The sequence below is a fragment of the Rhinatrema bivittatum genome, chromosome 4 (genome assembly GCF_901001135.1).
Source record: "Rhinatrema bivittatum chromosome 4, aRhiBiv1.1, whole genome shotgun sequence".
NCBI lineage: Eukaryota > Metazoa > Chordata > Amphibia > Gymnophiona > Rhinatrematidae > Rhinatrema > Rhinatrema bivittatum.
Window position 1 is genome coordinate 89,407,200 of NC_042618.1, and position 13,275 is coordinate 89,420,474.

The window sequence follows — 13,275 nt, forward strand, 5'->3', positions numbered from 1 at the left end:
AACAGAATGCATGGGGGTAACCTGCACAGAGAAGAAAATTATTCCTTACCTGCTAATTTTCATTCCTGTAATACCATGGCTCATTCCAGACGGTGGGTTATGTTCCATGTCCAGCAGATGGAGTCAGAACACAAAATTCCCAGGGGAGGAACCATATAACCACGCCTCCCCTGTAACAGCTCTCAGTAACTAGACTAACAAAGCCCAAAAGAGAGAGACTAAAAACAGAGGGATCAAGTAATCAAAGAAGGAATTGAAATAACCACTGTCCAAATAAACAGCAACTAAATTCTGAACAGTGAACTTGCGAACAGCAGTGCGTGAACAAAAAAGACGCGCAGTATTCGAAATACAGAGTAAAAGATTGTTAAGACAGGTAGGCAGGGATGTCCCACAAGCAAACCCCCAAACCAAGGGAGGGTGTCTGGAATGATCCATGGTATTACAGGAATGAAAATTAGCAGGTAAGGAATAATTTTCTTTTCCCTGTACATACCAGGATCATTCCAGATGGTGGGATGTACCAAAGCTTTCCCATCACGGGTGGGCCGCAGACAGCCCTGCTCATATTACCTTGTCTCCAAGCTGACCGCCCGACGTAGCACAGACGTCCAGGCGATAATGTCTCGCAAAAGTATGGATCGACTTCCAGGTGGCCGCCCTACAAATCTCCTGAGTGGAGACGGAGGAGCTCTCCGCCCAAGATGTCGCCTGGGCTCGAAGAGAATGAGCCTAGACAACCAGCGGAGGGGATTTACCTACGCCAAGGTACGCCGCTATGATCGCTCCCTTCAACCACCGCGCTATAGATTGTTTGGAGGCCATGCAACCCTTCCGGGGTCCGGACCAGCGGATAAACAGATGATCGGAGAGCCGAAAATCATTAGTCACCTCCAGATAGCGTATCAGAGACCGCCGTACATCCAGTCTACGCAGGTCTCCAGACTCAGAAGAGGCAAAATATGGTAATTCCACCGATTGGTTGAGGTGGAATGCCGAAACCACTTTAGGGAGAAAAGAAGGAACCGTCCTCAGCGAAACCCCTTCAGGCGTGAAACGAAGGTATGGTTCACGACAGGATAGGGCCTGCAGCTCGGAAATACGTCTTGCTGAACTGATTGCCACGAGAAAAATGGTCTTGAGAGTGACGTCCTTGATGGTAGCCGAGCTTAGAGGTTCGAACGGCGAACCACAGAGGACTCGGAGCACCAGATTCAGATTCCACGATGGACAAGGTGGGCGAATCGGAGGCTTCAAGTGTTTCACTCCTTTAAGGAAACGGGAGACGTCCGGATGCGAGGACAGAAACTCCTTATTTCCACTGCGAAGAAAACCCCCCAAGGCTGCCACCTGAACCCGAAGAGAATTGTAAGCAAGACCCTAATCCAAACCTGCCTGCAAGAAGGAAAGGACTTGTGGCACTGAGGCCTGCATGGGAAGAATGTCATTCACTCCACACCAATCCTCAAAGACCTTCCAGACTCTAACATAGGTAACAGAGGTGGACATCTTACGTGCTTTCAGTAGCGTTGAAATAACCGGCTCCGGATAACCGCGCCTCCTCAACTGACGCCTCTCAAAAGCCAGGCCGCAAGACAGAAGCGATCTGCCTCCTTGAAAAATATTGGTCCCTGGCGTAGAAGATGTGGCAGCTGACCGAGATGAAGGGGACCCTCCACCGTCAAATTGCACAGATCCGCGAACCATGGTCGTCGGGGCCACTCTGGCGCCACAAGGATCACCGGCCCTTGGTGTGCCTCTATCCTGCGGATGACCTTGCCCACGAGGGGCCACGGTGGGAAAATATAGGAGACAGTGGCGCGGCCAGGGCAGGACCAGCGCGACCACGCCCTCGGCGCCGTGCTCCCGCCTGCGGCTGAAGAAGCGGGCGGCCTTTGCATTTCCGGCGGTTGCCATTAGGTCTACGTGCGGTGTCCCCCATCGCCGTACTATTATCCGCATCGCCTGCTGCAAGAGCTCCCACTCTCCGGGATCCAAGTTTTGTCGGCTGAGAAAGTCCGCCTGTACGTTGTCCACTCCCGCTATATGCGAGGCCGCTAGTCGTTGGAGGTGAAGCTCTGCCCACTCCATCAATTTGTCGGTTTCCAGAGAGACCAACCGCCTTCTCGTGCCTCCCTGGCGATTGATGTACGCCACTGTAGTCGCATTGTCCGATAGCACCCTGACTGCTTGATGGCGTACTATGGGGAAGAAACCCTGTAACGCCAGACGGACCACCCTGGTCTCCGAGCGGTTGATGGGCCACTTCGACTGTTCCTCCGTCCATCGACCCTGATTGAGCTGTCCCGACAGACCGCTCCCCAGCCTGTGAGGCTGGCGTCCGTGGTGATAATCACCCAATCCGGGTCCTCCAGCGACACCCCCTGAGCTAGGTGCCGCGGTTCCAGCCACCAATGGAGACTGATGAAGGTTCCTCTCTGAATCGGAAGGATTGCCTGGAAATCTCTCGACACCGGCTGCCACCGGGAGAGTAGGGATCTCTGCAGAGGCCTCAGATGCGCGAATGCCCAAGGAACCAGATCGATGGTCGAGGCCATGGTCCCCAGTACGTGCAGGTAGTCCCAGGCAGTGGGAGTCTCGAGCGCCATAAATCCTTGAATCTGCTGACGCAGAGAATGAGCTCTGTCCGGATGCAGAAAAACCCTGGCATTCTTGGTGTCGAAGTGAGCTTCCAGAAAATCCAACGACTGGGACGGGACCAGGCTGCTCTTGGTGAAGTTGACAATCCATCCCAGAGATTGGAGAAGTTGTACCACTCTGTCGACTGCGAGGATACACTGCGCTCGTGACTTTGCACGGATGAGCCAATCGTCTAGGAAAGGATGCACAAGGATGCCTTCCTTGCGCAAGGTTGCCGCCACTACCACCATGATCTTCGTGAAAACCCGTGGAGCTGTGGCCAGGCCAAAGGGAAGAGTGCGAAATTGGAAGTGTTGACCCAAAGTTTTGAAGCTAACGCTGATGGTAAATTTTGAAGGTAACGCTGATGAGCTTGACAAATTGGTATGTGGAGATACGCCTCCGTGAGATCCAACGAAGCCAAGAATTCTCCCAGATGAACTGCCGCTAACACTGAACGGAGTGTCTCCATGCGGAAACGAGGGACTCTGAGGGACCGGTTGATCTGCTTGAGGTCCAGGATAGGACGAAAAGTACCTTCCTTTATGGGAACCACAAAGTAGATTGAATAATGCCCCCGGCCCAGTTCGGCGGCTGGCACCGGCACTATGACCCCCAATCGAAGGAGACGATCGAGGGTCTGCCGCACGGCTCCCTGTTTGATTAAGGACCCGCAAGGGGAAAACAGGAACCGGTCCCGAGGAGTGCAAACAAAATCCAAAGCGTAACCGCGTCTTAGAATATCCAGAACCCATTGATCCGACGTGATTTGGACCCACTCTTTGTAGAAGAGAGCAAGGCGACCCCCCCAGTCGAGGGACCACCTCGCGAGTCTGTCTGGCATCATTGGGTAGATTTAGCGGATGTACCAGCACCCTGCGCTTCCTTACCCTGGCGGCGCCCACGAAAGGGCCGGTTCCAGGAATGCGAACGAGAAGAGGGAGCCCAAGGTGGCTTTTGCCTCTGAGGGCGCGCTCTCCGCTGGTTACGATAACGGTTTCTGGAGTAATTATATGATCTTGACGAACGGGGTCGATCTTCGGGCAACTTGTGCACTGCGTTCTCATTAAGGGACTTGATGATCTGATCCAAGTCTTCACCAAAAAGATAACCACCCTTAAAAGGAAGGGACCCCAAACGTGTCTTGGAAGAGGCATCAACCGACCAATTGCGAAGCCAAAGGAGCCGACGCGCTGAGACCGCCGCCACCATGGTTCGGGCTAGGACCCTTAAAAGATCATATAAAGCATCCGCTCCATAGGCAACCACGGCTTCCAGTCTGTCCGCCTGGTGAACCTCAGCGTCTGGTAAGGACTGGGAGGTGAGAAGCTGCTGCACCCACCGAAGACCCGCTCGCTGTGCGAGGGAACTGCAGATAGCCGCCCACATCCCTAAGGCCGAGACCTCAAAGATACGCTTGAGGTAAACCTCCAGCTTCCAATCCTGCATATCCTTCAACGCTATTCCTCCAGTGACAGGAATAGTGGTATGCTTTGTGACCGCTGATACCGCAGAATCTATGGCGGGAACTTTGAGAATTTCCAAAAAATTGGCCGGCAGAGGATACAATTTTTCCATGGCTCTACCGACCCTAAGGTTGGCCTCCAGGGAATCGCATTCCCGAGTGATCAACTGCAAGATCTTGTGATGAGTGGGAAAAGACTTGGCTAGAGGCCGCAGTCCTGCTAGGAGGGGGTCCCCCTTCTTGAGAGCCGGGTCAGGCCCCACCGGTTCCGGAGGGGAATCAATATCCATTTCCAGGAGGATGTAGGGATGAGGCCATCTAACTCCGCCGCTTGGAAGATGCGGAGGACCCTAGGGTCGTCGCCCTCCACCTGGGCCGCCAAGGTTGGGTCGTGCACATCAGGGTCCTGGGATTGTCCTTCCCCCGAAGTCTGTATTATCGATGGTGTCCCGGTAGGGCCACGAGATGTCCCTGCTCCCCCGCCTACTAAAGGGGGGGCGAGCCTGAGGGAGGATCCCACCCAGGAGGGGGGTAGGACATGGTATCTTGGGGGGGAGAGGGTCCCCAGGTCCCGAAGGTCATGTCTATGCTCTGAAGAAAAGCCCTGTGCATCAGGACTATGAATTCAGGGGAAAAGGCCTGGCATCCTGAGGGGTCACCCACCGGGGGATCCCCCCTCTGCCTACCAGGATTAGACTCGGAGTAAGGGTCCAAAACGGGCCTAGAAAGTGGGGAATGGATTATCCGTGTCCGCCTAAGAAAGCGCGGCATCAGAATCTTGCAACAAAATGGCCGCCGTTCCCGCGTTGAGAGGGAACGGGGCCTGGCGCTTCCTTCCCACGCGGTCTGCAGCTCGAACATCCTTGTTAGTAGCTGGCGCACATTCCCCCTCGGGGAAACAGCCTGAGCACAGAACCTCTTCAGAAAATAATCCGGCCCTGTCGGAGCCCTCACAAGGCGCCGCGGACTGCATCGCCGCAGGGAGAGAGGGGGGAGGAAGCTCTACAGGTGGCTCGCGCCTAAAATGAGCGCCGACCCGGCAAACGGACGCTTGCCGCGGTCCCCCACTGACCTGAAGAAGAACTGACGGGGAATTACCCTCCCGACAGCAGGCGGCCCCGGGGAATGGTGCTTCACGGGGCCACAGGTCGGGACGTTGGTCGCTCCCCAAAAGGGAGGGGGGAAAACCTGGGTCAGGAGGGAGAGGCCGGCGCTACCGACTTTCACCTCAAAGAGCCGAACGGAGTCCAAAAAATTGCAGTCTTCTGCTGAAAAAGAAGATGAAACGAAAATACACTTACCCCAACTGAGCCCTCAGTGAGGAAAATGAGAAAAGAAAGAAAGAAAACAGGCAACAGCCTGTCAAGCAAGTCACCAGGCTAGAGAGCGATGAGCCAGCACCAGCAGAGAGCTCTCCCCCTGCTGTAAGAGGAGCCTTAGCAAAGTGACCTAAACTGTAAATTTAAAACTTCCTATTTTTTTTTTTTTGTTTAAACTTGATCCCCCTGAGGAGGTAGCCCTAAGCTAACAAGCTGGGGACCACAAGTCCCCTGCTCACATCTGCTGGAGTCAGAACCTTACTGAGAGCTGTTACAGGGGAGGCGTGGTTATATGGTTGCTCCCCTGGGAATTTTGTGTTCTGACTCCATCTGCTGGACATGGAACATAACCCACCGTCTGGAATGATCCTGGTATGTACAGGGAACAGCAGTTACTACCCATGTGTGTGGTCAGTGTCTTCATTATAATGGTTATTTACATTTTTTTAAAGTTTATAGCAAGTATCAACCTGTATTACAGTGTGATTTCTTTATTCAGTCTTATTCAACATGCACGATTTTATGCATGTGACAGTACCATTGGTTTTCCTTTCTATAAAATGTGGACACTTGCACTACAATAAAGAAAAACTGTTATATACAGGGGAGGAAAAGGGCATGAAGCAAGATAGGTATGTTAAAATTTACATCACAGCAACTTATGCTGAGGTGCTAGACTTCTAATGTAGTTTTATAATAAAATGTTAAAAGTTAAATAAAAACAGTAAAATATTAGCTTACATGTTTGTTCTATACAAAATTATACTGGTGCAAGATCTAGCAGCATACTACTATTTATCATTTATAAAGTGTTAGATGTATGTAGGGCTGTACAGAAACAAATAAGAGAAAGTCCCTGCTCTATGGTGCTTACAAACTACTAGAGGGGAAAAGCCAGACTGAAGTGGATTTAGAATAACTCAAGATGAGAGGAAGTCAAGACAGTAGTGATGAACAGCACATTCAAGCTGTCAATGCAAAAGGAATAGTTAGCAGGGCAGACTATGCTGCTTCTTTAAAAGTACCTTGACTGGACCAGTCAAGGTACTTTTAAAGAAGCAGCATGATCATAGCAGGTTTGAGGAAGAGGAGGAAATCACAGTGGTTAAGTGATCGATTGAGGATATTACAGAAAGTATGATTGTAAGGAAGACAGAACTGAAGAGCTGGGAGGGAACAGGGTCAGAGGGCCAAGAAGTGAGTTTGGAAGAGGAGAGATGGGCTATATCCTCCTCTGTGATTTCCCAATAGGAAAAAAAGTGTGGTAGCAGCCACAGGAAGGAAAGGTGAATGAAGTGGGGATGGAGAATAAACTATGATTCTTGTTAGTCTTCATGAAAGAATTCAGCCATAGTCTGAGCAGAAAATGAAGGGGGAACAGGAAGTAAGGCAGTTTGAGGAAGGAGGCAAAAATAGCAATGAGATGGCAAGGGTGCTTGTCAGATGGATACAACAGTCTTGACTGACAAGTAAAGCAAACTGGAAGGAGGAGAGCATGAATTTGAAATATATGAAGTCAGCATGGAAATGGAACTTTAACCAGAGATACAATGCAGAACAGGTGCAGGAATGTAGGAAGCAAACTTTTGAGGTGGGCCAAATCTGGGCTGAGATGGAGCAGGAGTATCCAAAGCAGTCTACCACTGTCTGATTAAGCTCACTGAATCTCATAGCTTTTTATTGTAATAATTTACATTACAAGTTCATGAAGATTGTTCTAATTACATGCAGCCGAAAATGTCAGTAGCCCTGTTGATCTGGAATGTTAGGAATTTGTAATAACCTTAAAGAACCTAAAAAAAATATAGTACATGAGTTTTTGACTAAAATGTGAAGAAACTCTTTGATCTCAGATATTAGTATAATCTGCAAAGACAACTCTCCCCTACTAATCTCTGCAATATCATTTATGAAAATATTGACCAGATCTGGACTTTTTTCTTTTTAGTATGGTTGCTCTGCAACGGTTGTACATTAGAAAAAAAGCACCCAATCTTAAATCAAATCTTTACACTTGTAATATTCTTCATTGTCTGACTTGGGGCAAAGCACCCCATTTTAAATTTTGACAGAAAATAGTTACATTAAAAACTGGTTTATGTTCATATCAAATTACATAAAGGGTTACACAAACAAGCTACCTGATTTACCTAACTGCCACCATACAAAACATGCTGTGAAAAGAACCTCCTAAGTAACCTGCAAACCAGAAGCTCTCGTTTCTCACATCAGTTACGTTACTTAGTAATTTGTAACTTATCATTAAAATCATCCATTGTACCTGAAGACTGGAGGATAGCAAATGTAACCCCAATATTTAAAAAGGGCTCCAGGGGCGATCCGGGAAACTACAGACCGGTTAGCCTGACTTCAGTGCCAGGAAAAATAGTGGAAAGTGTTCTAAACATCAAAATCACAGAACATATAGAAAGACATGGATTAATGGAACAAAGTCAGCATGGCTTTACCCAGGGCAAGTCTTGCCTCACAAATCTGCTTCACTTTTTTGAAGGAGTTAATAAACATGTGGATAAAGGTGAACCGGTAGATATAGTATACTTGGATTTTCAGAAGGCGTTTGACAAAGTTCCTCATGAGAGGCTTCTAGGAAAAAGTAAAAAGTCATGGGATAGGTGGCGATGTCCTTTTGTGGATTGCAAACTGGCTAAAAGACAGGAAACAGAGAGTAGGATTAAATGGGCAATTTTCTCAGTGGAAGGGAGTGGACAGTGGAGTGCCTCAGGGATCTGTATTGGGACCCTTACTGTTCAATATATTTATAAATGATCTGGAAAGAAATACGACGAGTGAGATAATCAAATTTGCAGATGACACAAAATTGTTCAGAGTAGTTAAATCACAAGCAGATTGTGATAAATTGCAGGAAGACCTTGTGAGACTGGAAAATTGGGCATCCAAATGGCAGATGAAATTTAATGTGGATAAGTGCAAGGTGATGCATATAGGGAAAAATAACCCATGCTATAATTACACGATGTTGGGTTCCATATTAGGTGCTACAACCCAAGAAAGAGATCTAGGTGTCATAGTGGATAACACATTGAAATCGTCAGTTCAGTGTGCTGCGGCAGTCAAAAAAGCAAACAGAATGTTGGGAATTATTAGAAAAGGAATGATGAATAAAACGGAAAATGTCATAATGCCTCTGTATCGCTCCATGGTGAGACCGCACCTTGAATACTGTGTACAATTCTGGTCGCCGCATCTCAAAAAAGATATAATTGCGGCGTAGGGGGAATGGTAGTGTCGACCTACACTGTAACTCTAGAGTTATTCTGCAACAGGGGAGGGGGGGGGGAAGGGAATAGTAGGGGAATATTTAAAAAATGAGGTACTTCGGTATTATGTTTAAAGTTTCTTGTAATGTGCTTTACAGTTATCACACTGATTATTGTCATTGAATTGTTTTTACAGACAGTGCCAATAAAACATATTTAAAAAAAAAAAAAAAAAAAAAAGATATAATTGCGATGGAGAAGGTACAGAGAAGGGCTACCAAAATGATAAGGGGAATGGAACAACTCCCCTATGAGGAAAGACTAAAGAGGTTAGGACTTTTTAGCTTGGAGAAGAGACGACTGAGGGGGGATATGATAGAGGTGTTTAAAATCATGAGAGGTCTAGAACGGGTAGATGTGAATCGGTTATTTACTCTTTCGGATAGTAGAAAGACTAGGGGACACTCCATGAAGTTAGCATGGGGCACATTTAAAACTAATCGGAGAAAGTTCTTTTTTACTCAACGCACAATTAAACTCTGGAATTTGTTGCCAGAGAATGTGGTTCGTGCAGTTAGTATAGCTGTGTTTAAAAAAGGATTGGATACGTTCTTGGAGGAGAAGTCCTTTACCTGCTATTAAGTTCACTTAGAGAATAGCCACTGCCATTAGCAATGGTTACATGGAATAGACTTAGTTTTTGGGTACTTGCCAGGTTCTTATGGCCTGGATTGGCCACTGTTGGAAACAGGATGCTGGGCTTGATGGACCCTTGGTCTGACCCAGTATGGCATTTTCTTATGTTCTTATGTTATAATCTATTATGTTAATCGTATGCTTTTGATCTCTACTCTCCCACTCTGTAAACCCCTGTTCATTGTAACTTTATCTTCCTAGTTAATTGGTTACCCCTTGTTTCAATGTAAACCGGTACGATAAGACACTTAGTCTTGAGTATCGGTATATCAAAATTATCTAAATAAATAAAAAATAAATCAGACTTATCTTCCTTGTGACAAAAAAAGTAGATACATCTGAATACAGTAGCTCCTAATCCTGTTTTAAGATATTTAAGAATTTACCTATCTTACTACCCCATCCTATATTACAGAAATCAAGAGACTGACTGATCAATCTCCATGAAATTTGTGACTGGATTGTGCTTGCAAGTTTCTTCCAATTGAGAAATTAATATTCTACATTTCTGATTTAACCGTATATCTTTTGGAAAGTTACATCATCTACTAGATTCTATACCATAAAGAGAAGCCTGCTTCAGATGTTTACTTTTTCTGATGAAAGCTGAGTCCCACAGAATCAAATCTTTCAACTGCATATTTTAATCAATCCATTTTTATAAAATGATGTTTAGAAAAGCTGTAAACTGTACAATTCATTTTTTCTGTGCAGGATACTAAAAGAAATAAAATATTTTAAATACATCAAATAGGACATCTTTCAACACAAGCAAGCAATAATAGCAAAGCAGAAGAAATGAGAACTACTGCACAATGTTTTCTTTATTATGAATCAGAAACATTTTATCACAATGAAATGAAAACCTTGTTTACAACCTGTACACAAACTTCTAAATACAAAATCCTGTTCAACATTTTTTAAAATCTGTGTTAATTCAGCATTTTTCCTTGCAAAACAGTTTATGTGCAACTGATTGAAAAACCAGAATAAGTTATACTGAAAATTTGTCTTCCTGGCACACAGCTGGAGTTGGTTTAGGACATCACTAATGTCAGAAATGCTATATGTTTAAGGGGAAATGGGAACATTTTTCTTTAAAATGTTCAGCTCCCTTCTGTTGTGTACATGCAGCATCAGGTAGCTGGAAGTTCTTGTAAAAGATTTCTGGCATAGCAGAGATAGGCACACAAAAAAAGACTTTAAGAAACATGGGTAGAAATTCAGAAATCCCTTCACATTTATGTGCATTTTATGACAAATGTAGACACATACAGATCTAACAGCAATGTTTCAAAAAAATTTTTTCTGCTCAGCCTGTACTATGCTGTATATTTGTTTTACAAGGATCTAGGCATAATTGTACATATCCATGTCTCCCCCACCCCCACTCTCAATCTTACTGAAACAAATATAATTGTAGATCATAGTAGGATGCAATAAACCACTTCGATGTTCTTCAGTTTATGTCAAAGTCTGTATACTCATGTAACACAGCAGACTGAAGTACTACCTATGGGAAAAGGTGAAGGCTTATGAAAAGAAAAGGCAGGGCTCTGTCAGAACAGAGAATTTCTCACCAGTACTTTATAAACACAAGGCCTAAGACTTCTAGCCATCCCAAAGTTGTTTTTTTTTTTTTTAAACTATACAGAATCTAGATTTTCAGTGCTCAAGGATGGAACATTTGCAATACAATACAATAAAGATGACTACAAAATACCAAATCAGTTTCGTTATCTAGCTAGTAATGTACACCAACATTCTTGCATGGATAAAATAAAAATGACGTCCTCTGACTAGAATATTAGCATGTGTATTCATTAGAAACAGGGAGACAAATTAAGTTCATATATTACAGAGTTTACTTTTGTATTCATCTCTAATTTAAAAAAAATATATGCAATCACTTAGGTTTTGTTGAAACTCAAAAAATTAGACTTTGGCTCTTTCAGTCAAGTAGAAGAGGAAGGATAATACTGCCCATAATTCCAATGATTCTGATAGTTGTACTGAAAAGAAAAAGAAACATTGTTTGTAGGAAGACAAAAATTTACAAACCAATAAACGATTCCTATTTCCAATACTTTTTCATTCTAGAAACACATCAACTTACACATTTAAGCCCGTCATCACAGCAACCACACAGTTATTCTTTTGTAGTATTTATGGGGGTCATATTTCCTATGCAGAGGATGCATAGGAAATATGGAATTAGTTTTAGTAGCTAAACAACCTTTGACAGATCAGGTTATAAATACATGATCTAAAATCAGCCCAGGCAGGAGTAGCAGTACTACAAATATGAAACAAGCCAGTATCCAAATAATTGAATGACAATATTTAATATTTATACAATTATTTAATTTGTCCTCTTCACCCTCCAAAATAAAAGTTCCCATCATCTACCTCATACCAGGAACCGTAGTTATAAGCATCTTGACTTCCCTGCATGTCTCCACTCATCTGAGAAGAAATAGTTGCATCTTCTATATGTGGTTTCTTCTCATCTGGCTCTTCAGATCTACAACATTCAATATTCATTTTTAGTATATGATATTAAATTACCACTTACTGTAACAAACTATTGCACAGGGTACAAAAACAGGGAGTATGTTACCCCTCTGTATAAGAACTAATATCACATCACAATTATAGAGGTATCCAGTATATCATTAAATATTATTCATAAGATTTTTATTACAATGTTCTTACATATGAAAATTATATAACATTTTTAAAATTTCTTGTTCTCTATATATTCACAAAAATCCAACATACTCCTAAAACAACCCAAATACACCAAATGTACATTGTTACCCCAGCTACAAAATGACACCTACCTCTCACACATACTGCAATGCCATCCTACTAGGTCTCCCTAAAAACTCCATACAACCATTACAGATGCTTCAAAACGCAGCTGCTCGCTTACTTACTAATATCCACCGCCATGAACACATCACACCTGTGCTCATGTACCTTCACTGGCTGCCGGTAGCATCAAGGATTCTATTCAAAGTTCTCTCCCTCATCCATAAGTCTATTTACAACCAAGATATGCAATGGTTCTCCGATCAATTCCTATTCAACACGTCAAAGAGACCAATAAGAAAAATACACCAAGCCAAACTTGCGTCCTCTTCACTTAAACACATCAAACACGTTTCTACAAGAGACTGCGCTTTCACTATTGGGGGAACCAATATCTGGAACAAAATGCCCACTGATCTGTGTCTTGAACCCTGCCACAAAAAATTCAAGCAGAACCTCAAAACAAGCATACTCACAATGATCTTGCTCCATTTTCTCAAATACCCATTACTTGTACTGCTTCTCCAATAGATCTTTTGGGATTTTAGATGCTTCCCCAAATAGATCAGTTGGGAATATATTATCAGTATTTTCAACAGAGAGGGGTAGATTTTCAAATAGCGTGATTTGGCGTACTTTTGTTGGCGCATCAGGCGCCAACAAAAGTACGCTGGATTTTAGTAGATACACGCGTAGCCGCGCGTATCCGCTAAAATCCGGGATCGGCGCGCGCAAGGCTATCGATTCCGTATAGCCGGCGCGCGCCGAGCAGCCTACCTCCGTTCCCTCCGAGGCCGCTCCGATTTCGGAGCGGCCTCGGAGGGAACGGAGGTAGGCTGCTCGGCCTACCTCCGTTCCCTCCGAGGCAACAAGCTTTACAATCAAAAAGGCAACAAGCTTTTTGATTGTAAAGCTTGTTGCTAATTTACTGTTGATTGTGAACCGAGGTGATGTTATTAACGTGCCGCGGTATATAAAAAACTTCGAAATAAAATAAATAAATAATACTAATTACCTTCTATCCAAAGTATCACAGCCACAAATCACATACTCACATTTTGTATTCTAAAATAGTTGCACGTAATACATACAAAGACCCAAT

The 13,275-nt window shown here is 44.5% G+C and overlaps 1 protein-coding gene across 2 annotated transcripts in view; it reads right to left on the reverse strand.

Moving 5' to 3' along the window:
- Positions 1-10,165: 10,165 nt before the first annotated feature.
- Positions 10,166-13,275, reverse strand: part of PRPF39 (pre-mRNA processing factor 39) — a 192,117-nt gene continuing 189,007 nt past the window's right edge. For both annotated transcript variants that reach the window (XM_029598474.1, XM_029598473.1), the window contains 2 exons: positions 11,769-11,883; positions 10,166-11,371 (listed from right to left, as the gene is read on the reverse strand). In XM_029598474.1, the coding sequence (XP_029454334.1) occupies positions 11,315-11,371; positions 11,769-11,883 (172 nt within the window). In that variant the 3' untranslated portion in view covers positions 10,166-11,314. The remainder of the gene's footprint in view (positions 11,372-11,768; positions 11,884-13,275) is intronic.